General features: G+C 41.7%; 1 protein-coding gene across 8 annotated transcripts in view; it reads right to left on the minus strand.

Moving 5' to 3' along the window:
* BPTF (bromodomain PHD finger transcription factor) overlaps nt 1-13,879 on the minus strand; it is a 77,890-nt gene that overhangs the window by 12,283 nt on the left and 51,728 nt on the right. For 7 of the 8 annotated variants that reach the window (XM_081317640.1, XM_081317641.1, XM_081317639.1 and 4 more), the window contains 4 exons: nt 9,095-9,996; nt 7,273-7,355; nt 5,229-5,454; nt 3,067-3,443 (listed from right to left, as the gene is read on the minus strand). In XM_081317640.1, the coding sequence (XP_081173766.1) occupies nt 3,067-3,443; nt 5,229-5,454; nt 7,273-7,355; nt 9,095-9,996 (1,588 nt within the window). The remainder of the gene's footprint in view (nt 1-3,066; nt 3,444-5,228; nt 5,455-7,272; nt 7,356-9,094; nt 9,997-13,879) is intronic. The other variant, XM_081317644.1, reaches the window with a different exon arrangement.

Genomic DNA, 13,879 nt, shown 5'->3' on the forward strand with positions numbered 1-13,879 from the left:
TGGTTTTATGTCATGTTAAATGAGCTCTAACTCTAAAGGGACCCTTCCCTTTGTTTATTGCCCCTTCCTCACTCCCTTCTTTTCTTCTTTCAATGGTTCGACTCTGATGCTGGTGCTGCCTACCATATTTGCTTGCTTACATATACTGTTGGCCTCAAAACTCCTGAGGGAGGGAACAGTACGGAAAAAGGAACAATGTTCCCTCATACCAATTTAATATGTGTACCTCTACACAGGGAGTCCTCAACTTACAAATGTAATTGAGTCCAGAACCATGTGAGTGGGCCAGATTTTATGATTTTTGTGTGTGGCAGTCATAAAGCAAATACCACAGTGTTTTTTGTCAGAAACCCGCAGTAAATTCAAGCAAAAAAGCATAATAATGCCACTTGGGGGGGGGGCGAAAGCCCTAATAAGCAGGCATATACATAGAATGAAGGCTATTGCTAAGCACATTGGTTTGTGCTTAAAATTGTAAGCCGCCCTGAGTCTTCAGAGAAGGGCGGGATATAAATGGGATTAAAATAAAAATAAAAATAAATAATAAATTGTGATCACAGGACCATAGCAAGCTGAAATGGCCATAAACGCAGGCCCATTGCCAGGCGTCCAAAATGTGACATGACTGTGGGACAGCCCCCCCCCCGGCACCAGAACTTTGAATCTGGTCATAAGAATGTTGTTTTTATCAGTCATAACTTTGAATAGTTGCTAAGTGTCCACTTGAAAGTCGAGGACTGCCTATATTTCCCTCAGTATTATATCTGACAGCTTTGATCTCAAAGTTAGCACCACCCCTATTGCATAATGTCCCTTTGCACACTACACTATGTTTTCCTGCTATTTAAGCAGCATGCTACTACATACAGTAGTGCTCTGTGGGCCTATCAGCCTGATTTCCACTCCTGAGGAAAAGAAAACCTTCCTGCAATATGCCAGCAAACGTATTTACTATGGCTTCTGCTCAAAAGTAAAAGAACTTTTTCTTACAAAACGCTCCAAAAATTACCCCATTTCTTTTCTTCTGCTTATCTTCCACTGCAGTTCTAATGATTGTTTACTAAATCTAAGCAAACAGCCTTTGATACAGGTATGCCAAAGAAACATGTAGCATATTATGGCTGGGACCCAAACTACCCTGAGTAAATCCAGCTGATAGCACTGTCCCTCTAAACTCCTTCCTGGCCTTCTGCAGGATCCCCTCCTTCACAGGAACACTGTGTGGGAAAGCCACGCTGTGGGAGTACAGTTCTGCTTTATTTCTATTAACACCTGGGGGCTCCATAATCAAGACCCTTCTCCTAGGCTTAAAAGTCAACGAGATTTACTTTTAGATTATCTTTACCCAGGATTTTAAGGGGAGAGACAATGCAGCATAAAAATATGTAGAGAAGGCAGTCTGAATGATCTGCTTCCATCCCTTTCATCTATGATGAGCATAGTTCAACAGAAGAAAAGCAATGGTCTGATTGAATCTGAACTATTTTTAAGCCATAAATTATCTGATCTTCCAATAATCACAATAGGTTCAGCATGGAAAAAATATAATCATCTTTCTGTATTATTGATTACGGTAAATTTTATATATGTATTTTATTTAAAATTACTGTAATCAACACACACGCACGCACACACACATTAATACTATTAGGGCTTAACTTCCAAGAAAAATAATTTATAATTTATTTCCTTTAGATACTGTAATTCAAGAAACAACTATGGTAAACTATGTGCCACAGATTTTTTTTGAAAGAGAAGTATTTTTATATGTTTATTCATATTCTCTCAGAAAATGCTAATTTTATACAATAGACGGACTTGAGACCCAGGCCTCCTATAAATATTGCACTTAACCATGTAAGTTTAAAATTTTAAAGTTCCAGTACTGATTTGACAAAGAACTCTAGATAAACAACAAGAAATGCAGGACATGTTCATAAAAAAACTTCTCTACACCATTATGTTTAAGCTGCCAATGTTTTACTCAAATCAGTTCTGTGAGTGAAAGAGTTAGGTCTCTAGCTGCATTTCTCAAATATTACTTGTCCTTTTTAAACTATCCAGATATCCAGTGATATCCAGATCAAAAGCTTATTTCTGACCTGTTAAATTATATTAGCTATGGCATCTTGATGTTTTTAATGATTACATAAATGTATTTTTCATTTTTATTATTAAAGAATATTTTCCATTTCCCCTAATATAATATAATATAATATAATATAATATAATATAATATAATATAATATAATATAATATAATATAATATAATATAATATAATATAATAATATAATATAATATAATATATAATAATATATAATAATATAATATAATATAATATAATATAATATAATATAATATAATATATAATATAATATAATATAATATAATATAATATAATATAATATAATATAATATAATATAATATAATATAATATAATATAATATAATATAATATAATATAATATAATAAAGATTAATCTAGGAAGACAGCACTTGGAACTCTAAGGAAACTCTACTGTAACACATTCATCCTCCAATTACTCTATAATCTATCTCCTATCTGGCATATTCAGAATATAAAATGTGTAACCTGGCATTTAAAAAGTCCCCTCCCTGCCAAACAGTAAAAATATAACCCAAAAATATATTTATTTATTTATTTATTTTAATTCCATTTATATCCCGCCCTTCTCCGAAGACTCAGGGCGGCTTACAAGCTTAGCAGTAATAATTTAGAAATTATTTGGAGCCTGCCCAAGAAAACTAATCTGTAATCCACTGCTTCTGAACAAGAGGCAAAGAGGACTGGGACAAAGTAAAGAATGTGCAATGTGAGACAAAATCACACAATGGAAACATGCAAGTAAGATATGAATCACAAAAGCCTGCTTTTGAAAAAAATAATACAACCGAGAGCTAATATTTTTAGTCCTTTCTCGACGAGTTACCCAACAAAATGGCATTTAACGTTTCACTCCCATTTCTATCCCTCCAGCCCAGCTACTAACTAAAGGCTAAAGCTAAACTAAACACGCTTCAAGCACGTAAGTTTCCTTACTCACTTGGATTCGTCGTAAGGCGTCTTGCAGATGCAGTAAAGCTTTGTATCCTTCTTGGTTTCCTTTGAGGTAGTAGAAATCATTTTCTTTTTCTTGGATTTTGAAGAGGCAGACTCCTTCTCTTCCTCTCGCTTTCTTTTGTGGGATGAAATATAGGATGTGCTTGAGGCGGTCGAGGGGACACTGGAACTGGAAGCGGGAGGTGGTAGAGGAGGAGGAGGAGGAGGAGGTGGTGGTGGTGGTGGAGGCGGTGGAGGTGGAGGAAGCGGCGGTGGAGGTGGTGGGGGTGACAGTGCTGCAGCAGTTGCTGCAGCAGCTGCTGCAGCCTGGGCCTTTTCTTTTTCTCTCTTAATTTTAGTTAGATCCTTCTTTAGTTCTTCCTAAAGAAAAACAGAAACACAAAAGTAACCCGCATAGATGCGTATCTTACAGAATCAAAGGTTGAGTTACGCTATCAAACTTCTAGAGAAAAAAAGCAAGTGTTTTTGTGTAGGATTAGCACTAGTCACCTGCAAAACACGTAAGCTTTCTTGCTATGAGCTTCTCAAGATTTCTCCCATCCAGAAGACCTTGGCACTGAGCTCACTACAGGAGAACAAGCTATCAAAAACATCTACACGATTCTGGCTTAATCGTGATTCATGATTCTGGCTTAATCGTGTACACAATAATTACTTATGCCATTCAAAAAATATTGGGAGGCAAATTTATTAATATTGCATGCCAAATTCAAGTAGATAATTTCATTTGAATCCAGCTTTGGCTTCTGCACCTAATAAGAACAAAAGATTCCAACTACAACAGGAGTCCCCAACCTTTTGGCCAGTGGGCCGCAAGAATGGCTGGCTGGTGCGCCCACACGTGCACCCATGGTCCCATTTGCGCATGTGTGAGGGAGCAAAGGAGGCAGCTAGCGCTGGGTGTTTGTGCGCGGCCCATTTTCGCATGCGTAAATGGGGCCGCTAGCACCGAGCGGGTGTGCACGGGCCCATTTGCATGCACGCGCACCAATTTGGAAGCTGCTTTCTTTCCCTCTGGGCCATGAGCCCAGAAAGGTTGGAGACCTCTGAACTACAAGACGAAAGAGGCTTTGAAAAGACATTCTTCAAAATCTGAGCATTTGTGCTACTGCCATTCAGTAACTATTAAAAAGGAAGAAAATAACCTTATAGGATATCAACACTGTTGCTAATACATTAATCCCCCAGTTGCTGAAAGCAACAACATCTGTTCTCACCCTGTGCTCTACCCGAGCGTTTCTTAAACTTTTTTTTCCTTGGGACCCCTTCCCACTTTTAAAAATGATAGAGAACAGCCACAAAGACTGTTTTTATATTTATCAATATTTACCGCATTAAATGGACACACTTGCTGTCTCTACTGCTTCTCACAACTGTTTGATGGGATTTTAATATTGTATTATTTTTACAACATAGACTAGCAAATAACTGATGACAATTTTGATTCTGATATTGTTAGAAAGAATACTGCTTCTTGCACGCCATGTTCCACCCTTGCCTTTGAAAGAAAGAACTTGGCATGCTGATTTGCACACACTATTAATAGTTCCCTCCTGCCCAACACTGGATTGCCTGACAACTGTATCTCACCTCTCACTCTCTGTTCTAGTTACACAGGGTGCAAACACACAAACCATATCCTTTATCTCCTACTCTCTGTCCATGCTGGTAAGTCCAAATGCAGGCATACACACAATGCTTGCCTGACTCCTGCTCTTTGGGTTGGCAACTTGGCACACATACCTGTTCTTGTAGAGCATCATGGCCCCTCCCACAGTTCCCTGGGGTCACACCACAAAAACTATGCATTCTGAAGCACACCCCCCATTTGAACAGAAAGCATTGTACAGTTTAATATTAACAACCAATTAGCAACCTAAAATAAAATGACTTAAAAGGTGACCAATAACCATCAGAATTAGATGATCCATCTGTCTCATCAGTCATCCTGAAATGAAGCCCAGGAAAATATAGTAAACTACACTTAAGCCATATGGGATTGGGAGGGCCTAAGTCTGAATATGCAGTTTGGTAGAAATGGGTCACAAGCTGAAGAGAACTCTGTACTTTTTGCCTGTGGCTGCAAAACAATAAATTGAAGTATAGTGTCAAGTCTCCAAGCATGATTAAGAATGACAATTTTACCTGCACTTCAATTTGCAGATCTTTGTCCAAAAGTGCCCTTTTCTTCAGTATTTCAGCTTTCAGTTGTTCCTTATGTTTGAAGAGTAGAGCAGAGAGTTTTGAAGCATTCTGTTTACTGCGCTTTTGTTCCACACACTCTTCCCGTTTTCGTTTCTTAGCTGCCTGCTTTTCTTCTTTATCTATTTTATCCAGAATATATTTCATAACTTGGTTGCACACTATCATTCTGGGGAAGAAATACAAAGGGTGTAATTAAACAAATAATAGGGGGGGGGAAGACTGTCAACTACATTTTATACACCATAATAATTATTCCCAATTCTGCATAACTCTCAACTGGGAATAATAGTCTTTTCACTAAAAGGTATTGCTTCTGAGCTTGCCTGCAGCACATGATTACATGCTGATCTGTACATTTACAATATTAAGAAGGTAAAAGAAATATTTTTATTGTTGGGTCAAGCCAATGTGCCTGAAAACACAAATTTTATTACAGACTATGTGGACAACCAAGTCAGAAGCATCAACTAGCAAGTTTGATCTAGTTCTTGAAAACCAATTACATTTTGTTTGAAGAAGCAGAGAATGGGAAAAGGATACATCAGACGTATGCAGTACCCTTATTTATCAGTAGTTACCTGTATCACAAAGTATCACAAAGAAGCCATGGATTGGAGCAAAATAAACCTAATAAGCCTGCAACAACCACCCATTTTGTAATAAACCTCTTCTGGTGTCAATGGCATCCTGGGAAATATAGTACAAAAGCAGCTAGAGTTGGAAAGGACAAGCTTCTCCCTTGGGATATGGTCTTCAATCTTTCAACTGATATCATTCCAGAAGACCTAGCTATTTTTCAGGAAGCAGCAGTTACGAAGCTTCTCTGCCCATCATATGGATGGATCATGGAAGTCTGCAGATAGACAAGATTACCCCATCCCAGGTGAGAATACGGAAAGTTTCTGTAGGCAGCTCCACCAGAAGAGCGATGCTTAGCGTTGAGGAGCTGTGAGTCCTTGGTGGAGCAGTGGGCTAATGCCTCCTTAAGTAACACCAGCTGCCTGCAATTAGTGCAGGTTCGCATCCCACCAGGCTCAAGGTTGACTCAGCCTTCCATCCTTCCGAGGTAGGTAAAATGAGGACCCAGATTGTTGGGGGCAATTAAGCTGACTTTGTAATAATGCCGATTGGGGTGTGTGTGAAAGCCCTAATAAGCAGGCATATACATAGAATGAAGGCTAGTGCTAAGCTTGTAAGCCGCCCTGAGTCTTCGGAGAAGGGCGGGATATAAATGGAATTAAAATAAAAAATAAAAATAAATAAAAAAATTAGTCTGCCCTATAAACCTTGGTGACCAGGAGTCTCCAAAAGGAAGGAGCCTAAGATATGACTTAGTTCATTTGCAGAGCTGCCAAGGTGGGTCTCAGTGATGACCTGCACACCTATCTAGATAGCCTAAACGTGGTAACTCCTCCGTCACTTTTTACATCTTATGTGTGTCTATACCTGTGCGTTCTTATAGTTGGGAGTCACAACAGGTAATAAGTGGAAACTCACTCTTGCTTAATTTTGAGAAACACATCTGCCCTGAATGCTGACATTGGGAGACACGGAGAAACATTTCTCCTTTTCATCTCTCTCTTTAAAGTGTAGGCTTAGAACTCTGAAACCATATGACACGTTTAATGGAGAAGAATGAGGAGGAAATGTTACTATTCCCTACTGCAGTAACTTGCACTCTGCAAAGGTCTCCAAATAATAGGGAGGAATGTCTGCAATATGAAGGGTATTGAGCGAGAGTGATTGATTGAGCTGGCTGGAGAGGAAAATAGATGCAAATAATAAACCACATTGTTCTTCTTTGGGAAAACTTTGTGCTGGATCAGAAGAGTCCCTTCCATTTCCACTCAGTGTATGACAACTCAGGATTCCACTTATTGTGGAAATTATTCTAATTGGTGCTGCACTATCACATACTGCGGTGCAGCAGGAAAAGCTGGAAGACCTATACAATTAATACCTGGTTAATTACAATTTGCCTTACCGTTGATTCTCTTCACGCTCAGCAGGAGTTAATGTCTTTTTCTGTTTTAAGTGCTCTATCACAGCATTGTGTTTCATTACCACCTTGAAGACAGGGGGAAAAATCCAATATATGAAAACTTTGGAGAGCAAGAAATAACTCTTAAAACCTACAAGTAACTCAAAATCTAAGCACCCAAGAAATTAAACTGAAGGTGGCCCTTAATTGCCACCTTAACTGCCACTGCAATTTGGACAAAAGGTCTTCACTTGCCTTCCTTTGAAGGAAACCTGAAGAGTTCCCAAAATAAGGAAGAAACAGGAGAGGTAGAAATACCAGCTGCAGAAAAAACATAGGGAAAGGAGGACCAGAGCTGGGAGTACAATACTCCTCACTTGGGAGGTGATTTATTTATTTTTTTTAAAAAAGAAAGCTATCAAGGAAAGGAATCTAAACAGACAGAACTGAGAAAGAAATAAGATTTTATAGGGAACACTCCCTTAAATAGTGGGGAGAAAAAAATCAATCTAGCATTAAGAATTCAGGAGACACAGTATATATGTCCTAGGACCTAGTCCGCCATCATGTCTAAAGTTTCAGATGTTTCTCAGTATTTACTTTGCTCCAAAATGTCTTTGATCTACTTTCCAACAAAATAATCAAATACTGATCATGCCCTTTGGGATAATTATCATTACAATTTCTGTTTCTTATTAGATTCTTGTCATATCCCTTTCCTTCCATAGATTTTTTCAAGCTTCGAGAATATCCCAAAGAAAACAAAGAAAAAACAGGAAAGAGTTCACTGATGTCCTAGAACTTGGGATAAGATAGGAGAAGAATTTCTCCCATAGAAGACGACAGGCCAGGGGTGTCCAATGTTGGCAACTTTAAGACTTGTGCACTTCAATTCCCAGAATTCCATGCTGGCTGGGAAATTCTGGCAACTGAAGTCCGTAAGACTTAAAGTTGCCAACTTTGGACAACCCTGCCATAGACATTTGATGGACTGTTCTCCGATTCCTGGAGCAAAGGTGGGGGAAAAAACCTACGCAAGGGCACTTCCTGCTGCAGTAGGAAAAGTTAGATCATGTATCCCAAAGATACTTTTTTTCACGAGGCAACTGGGCTTACTGGTTTTTCTTTGAAGACGTTTCGCTTCTCATCCAAGAAGCTTCTTCAGCTCCGATCATTTATGTGATGATCATTAAATGATCGTTAGATCATTTCTGTGATATATTTTATACCTCAAAATATTTTAGATATTTGGCAACGGTCTTATCATACCTAGGATTATTTTCACAAAATATATACTTAATAATCTACAGTTGAAGAAGGTACAAGAGATGACTCTTACTGCAATCTGAAAGTCCAAAATTCTAAAGGCTAAACACAGACAACAGATGAATTCTGAGCACAGTATTGGTTAATCCAAGCTTTCTTTCAATTTTGCTGTTTAATTCAGGACTGAGGGTAGATTTGTTATTAGTCAATAATTCTGGAAAGCTACGTTAAAGAGATTTAGATCGAACATCTCTTACTTTGACAAAGAGAATATAAAAGGCAGATCACGAAGGATTTAATCCTCAGACGCTCAATGACTTCTCCTTATCATACTTAAACAAAAGATGAGGCTAAACTTAGAATAACTTCTATCCCAAAGGATAATTAAACAAACAACAATATCTCAATTTTTTTATAACGTTCTCAGCCAATCTAAGCTAATTCTCCCACTTTTTAAAGTTAATTCCAGGGGTGAGGGAAGGATTCACTTTGATTCAGGTAGATGTAGCGATATGCCGACTGAGAAACAAAGTTTTGCTGTCCCTTTAAAACACTTTACCTGTTTTTGGATAATATCACTCTGATTAGAAGCCTGAAGGGAGTGTTCCCGCTTTATTTCAATATGCTGCTGTTTTTTCTTCTGCTGTTGCTCTCTGAGCTGCTGTACCCTCTGCAGTTGCTCTTGGACACTGGCTTGAACAGTTACTACATTCTGGATCTGGTGTGTTTGCACCGCGCTGGCCTGCTGAATCTGAATTGGTAACTGGAGCTTAATCTGCTGAGGCAGGCCGCTCTGCTGAGCCTGAATCTGGGCCACCATATGGGACGGGAGCTGGGAAAACACTTGGACTTGCTGCTGCAGCTGCGGCACGGTAATGACCTTGGTCTGGGGGGATTGAATCTGCAGCTGAGGGCGTGGAGGCGGTACCGTGACTTGGCTGACAGTCGAAGCAGGCGGCAGAGCTGGGACCGACGTTGGGACCTGGGACTGCTGGGTCTGGATCTGCACGGATGGATGTGGTTGGATCTGAACCTGCTGTGGGACTGCAGTCTGTACCTGAGTTGGCTGGATCGTCTGTCCTTTGGGTGGAGTCTGCAGATGCGTAACTGGCTGGGCTTGGTTCTGCGCTGGGGCGAAAGGCAGTCCTTGTGGAAGGCTCTGGGGCGGGGGCTGAGCCACAGCTGGAGTTACTGTCGACTGTGTTCTGGCTGGCTGTGCTTCAGAGGTGACTGTTGGACATGGAAGCGAAGGTGGAACCTGAGCTTCAGGGGAGGGGTGGGGTTCAACTGGAACTGGTGCCTGCACATTCTGGGTCTGTGCTGGCATCACAGTCTGAGCTGGACTGCTTGGAGGCGGAGCTGAGAACGAAGTAGGGGCAAGCTTGGGCTCAGCAGGTGGAAGAGCTGGCGTTGGCTGTGTTTGGGTCTGTGCAAGCGATGTTTGCTTCTGTTCTCCTGCAGCTGGGGAGATAAAAGCAAGCCTCACATTCACAGCTGCAAAGAACAGCTCCTCTGCCCTAAAAACATTCATTACACAATATCCAGTGATCTGAAGCCTGAACCTTGTGGTGTTTTTTTTTTAAATTGTAATTTAGTTTTATAAAGACTTCCCAACTTAGCAGAAATTCTGGGTTGTGTACTATTAAAATCCCTAAAAACAGATAAAATAACATGACACAAAGTCACAGTGGAAACAATAAACAAAAACCCAAGGCACACCATACACCAAATCGCCCAACGCCAGTCTACCCCAGAAGAGACAGAAGAAGCCAAGGGTCTAAAGATTAAAAAGGAACCATGAGAGAGAAAGGATCCTTCTTAGGTTTCATCAGGTGACCTTAGAGAGGACATGAAACATGTCTACTGTGTTGAATTTTATGGGGCGAGCAAAAACGATGAGGCAGGCAGTCTCCCAGACAGTCAAACCCTAGACTAGGGGTGTTAAACTGCTGGCCCGTAGGCCCGTTTCATCATACCAAAGCCGCGCCCACCCCATTGCCAGCAATGCAAAAAGAGTCACGATACGTCACAACACGTGACGTGACGTGACGAGTTTGACACCCGTGCCCTAGACTATGAATGACTTTACAGCTGACAACCAACAACTTAAATTGTATTCAGGAACTTACTAGTTACTAGAGAGTTTGCATGGGTGTTAGTTAGGTGTAACGAAGTGTGCCGATAGCTGCTTGCACCACAGTGTTCTGGATCAGTTACAGCTTGCAAGTGGTCTTCAAGGACAGCATCAGGCAAAGCAGGGATCATGAAATAGGATTCTCAGTCCAGCTACCCCATTTAGAATCAACAACCAAAAACCGTTAGCGCCAGAAGAGCCAAATATTCACAGCCACTTGGTCTTGTCAGAATTGAGTCTGAGCCTGTTCCTCCCCTTCCAGACCTGAACAGTCTCTAGATGCTGGGTCATGACCTCAACAGCGTCAATCATACATGGTTGAGTATCATCAGCGTACTGATGGCACCCAACCCTTTGGATGGCATTGCTCAACGGTTTCATTCAAATGTGAAACAAGAAAGTCAAGAGCATCAGAGACACCCTGCAAATCAGGAGCTTTGTTTCAGACCCTTTCCTAGCTGACCACACTGATTAGAACCAGCCATGGAGACAGGAGGAAAAACACTGCAATATTTTGTCTCCCACCCGGAGAAGACCACCATGATCAATGATATCAGAAGCTGCTGTGAGATCAAAAAGAATTAGGACAGTCACGTCACTCCTTTCCTGCGGTAATCAACAAATGTGATCAATGGTGTCTTCTGTGGCAGGGCTTTTCAACCTTTTCACCGATTGTACCACTTTTAGGATATGGCAATATTCGAGTACCGCCTAGCAGTGTCAAAAACTTGACAAAAAAAAACCTCACCACCCCTGTTCAAAGTTGCAATTGCACTGAAATGACTTATGACCATTTTTCACACTTATGACCATTGCAGCATGCCCAGGGTCATGTGATTTATATTTGAATGCTTCGCAGCTGATTCATATTTATGATGGTCACAGTGTCCCAGGGTCATGTGATCTCCTTTTGCAACCTTTTGACAAGCAAAGTCAATAGCAGGGCTGCTGGTGGCCAAGTGCTAAGGCGGGACTTCCTTCCCTCCTTCCCTTTTTCCCTGCCTCCCTCTTTCTCATGCCCACCTCCTTCTGAAGGAAGTATATTCATCAAACAAGGAAAAGCCTCCAGAGACAGAAAAGACAAGCTTCTGAGTGAACTAGCTTAAACAGGAACATTCCCCTTTAAGAATTAGCTACTGGCTAGAAAGGAAAGTTAGGGAGCACGGCCCGCACTTAAGGAAGAAAAAAAATGTAGTAAGTATTGGCTGCCGGCTAAGGCAGCCTCCCCAAATGGCTTCATTCATAAGTAAAGGAATGCTACAGGCAAAATTCATTCAGGAGAAAAATACTTCCAAAATCCCTTGCAGCAAAACTTACAGCTAACAATAGCAGAGCAATAGAAGCTAACACGAGACATCAGCCATCAGCCAAATAGAAATTGCCAAACACTCCTTAAGAACGCAAAGCCCCCATTGCACAAATCCCAGAACTTCAAAGTAAACAAAAGCACATAAGAATCCTTCCACTCTCCAACTCCCTCCCTCCGTGTCTCACCTCCAGTTGATGCTGCCTTTCTTCATTCCTCGTGGAGGGCAACCCCTCCTCTGCTGCATTTCTTGCCTGCTTGTTGCTGCCAGCACAGGTGGCTGCCACAGAAGTTGTAGATCGGCTCATGGCTGGCCTGCTTGATCTCCTCTCCTCTCCTCTCCCCCCCCACCCTCCTTCTTCTACCTCCTCCCAAGGCTGCTTCTTTTTTTTCTCTCTCCCTCTCCCGCCCAAACTGGCTCCTTTTATATAGCCTCTCCTGTCTCCGCCCCCCCTTTCTCATGGGGGAGGGTGAGCCAGAAGTGAGCCTGGGGCCTTTGCCTCACCCCAGCCACTCTGCAGCTCCAGAGGACTCTCTCACAGTAAGTCCTTGCCTGCACTGGCTATTTCCCTCCCCCACTACACTTGGCTACCCAGGGCTGTGTACCACCTGCCGCTCATTAATGTACCACAAGTGGTACACGTACCACCAGTTGAAAAGCCCTGTTCTATGATATGCTCTGGCCTGAAACTTTACTGAAACACATTTAGAGTATTATGTTTCCCCAGAGCCTTCTGGACCTGTGGTCAGACCTTTTTCTTCACAGCTTTACCAAAACAACAACAACAACAACAACACACCAACCCCCAGTTGGAGCCTGAATTAAAATTGTCCAGGATGGTTAAATCCAACAGTTGCTTCTAGAGGAGAATTTAGCACCATATAGATTCATCCATGTACTACCACCCTTCCCCTTTCCCCTGGAAGAGGCTTTAACCAGCCCTGAGGGACATGGATCTAACAAACAAGTGGCCAGATCAACAGTCATGAGGTTCCTGTCATGCTAAACAGGAGAGGTGAGATCACTGAATCCTAAGGCAGTCCACAAACCAGGGACCTTGGGCCAGAGCTTTCCATAGCTATTAACACCAACTGGAACCAGCTGTGGAGAAAGGAAGAAAACCACGCACTCTTCCTGCACCATGTGAAGCCTGGTCTTAGTTTCTCACCATATTTCTCTATGCCTGTCACCTCTTGGATAATAATATCTGCCCTATGTCAGTTGTCCTGCCCAATTGCTATCTTTTGTCCTCTAAAGACCCAGGAAAATCTTGAGCAACCTATCAACCGTCTTCAGACATCATTAATCGCAGCCACCTCCCCCTGCTGCTTCTCGGTAGTCAGGGCGGCCGGGTTCTCACACACTCATTGCCAGTTTACACAGAGCAACTGTGAGGATCAGGTGAGTCTGATACTCTGCCCAATCGAGCTTCTGCCACTCTAATTCTCACCACGACTCCACAATGCATCTGTTTGTCAAGAGACCAGTCTGCTTCATCTGCAAGCCTTCCTGTCACACAATATCTGCCATTCAGTTGTGCTGCTGAGAATAACACTCTTTTGGGTAGGCCCTCCACACTATTATTGCTATGAGCTGAGACTCCAGCTCCAACCTAGGTGGAAATGCACTGAATGAAGCCAAGATGTACGCACAAAGGGCTGTTCTGCTTCCACTAGAAAGCTGTGAAATTGTCTCTCCCACCCCTCCACAGGACCCCGCCCCATTCTTCTTCTACTCATGTCTGAAACATGCAATCTTAGCATTGCAACCCAAAGTCCATCCAAGTGCTCCCAAAACAAAAATAGCAATAACAGTAAAAGCTAATTATTCTTCTGCCGAACAGTCATTCAATTTTCTCCCAATCATCACCTTGGGGGGAAAAACCCCGAACATTTTAAAGCTT

Source organism: Vipera berus (assembly GCF_964194415.1).
Source record: "Vipera berus genome assembly, chromosome: 2".
Lineage (NCBI taxonomy): Eukaryota > Metazoa > Chordata > Lepidosauria > Squamata > Viperidae > Vipera > Vipera berus.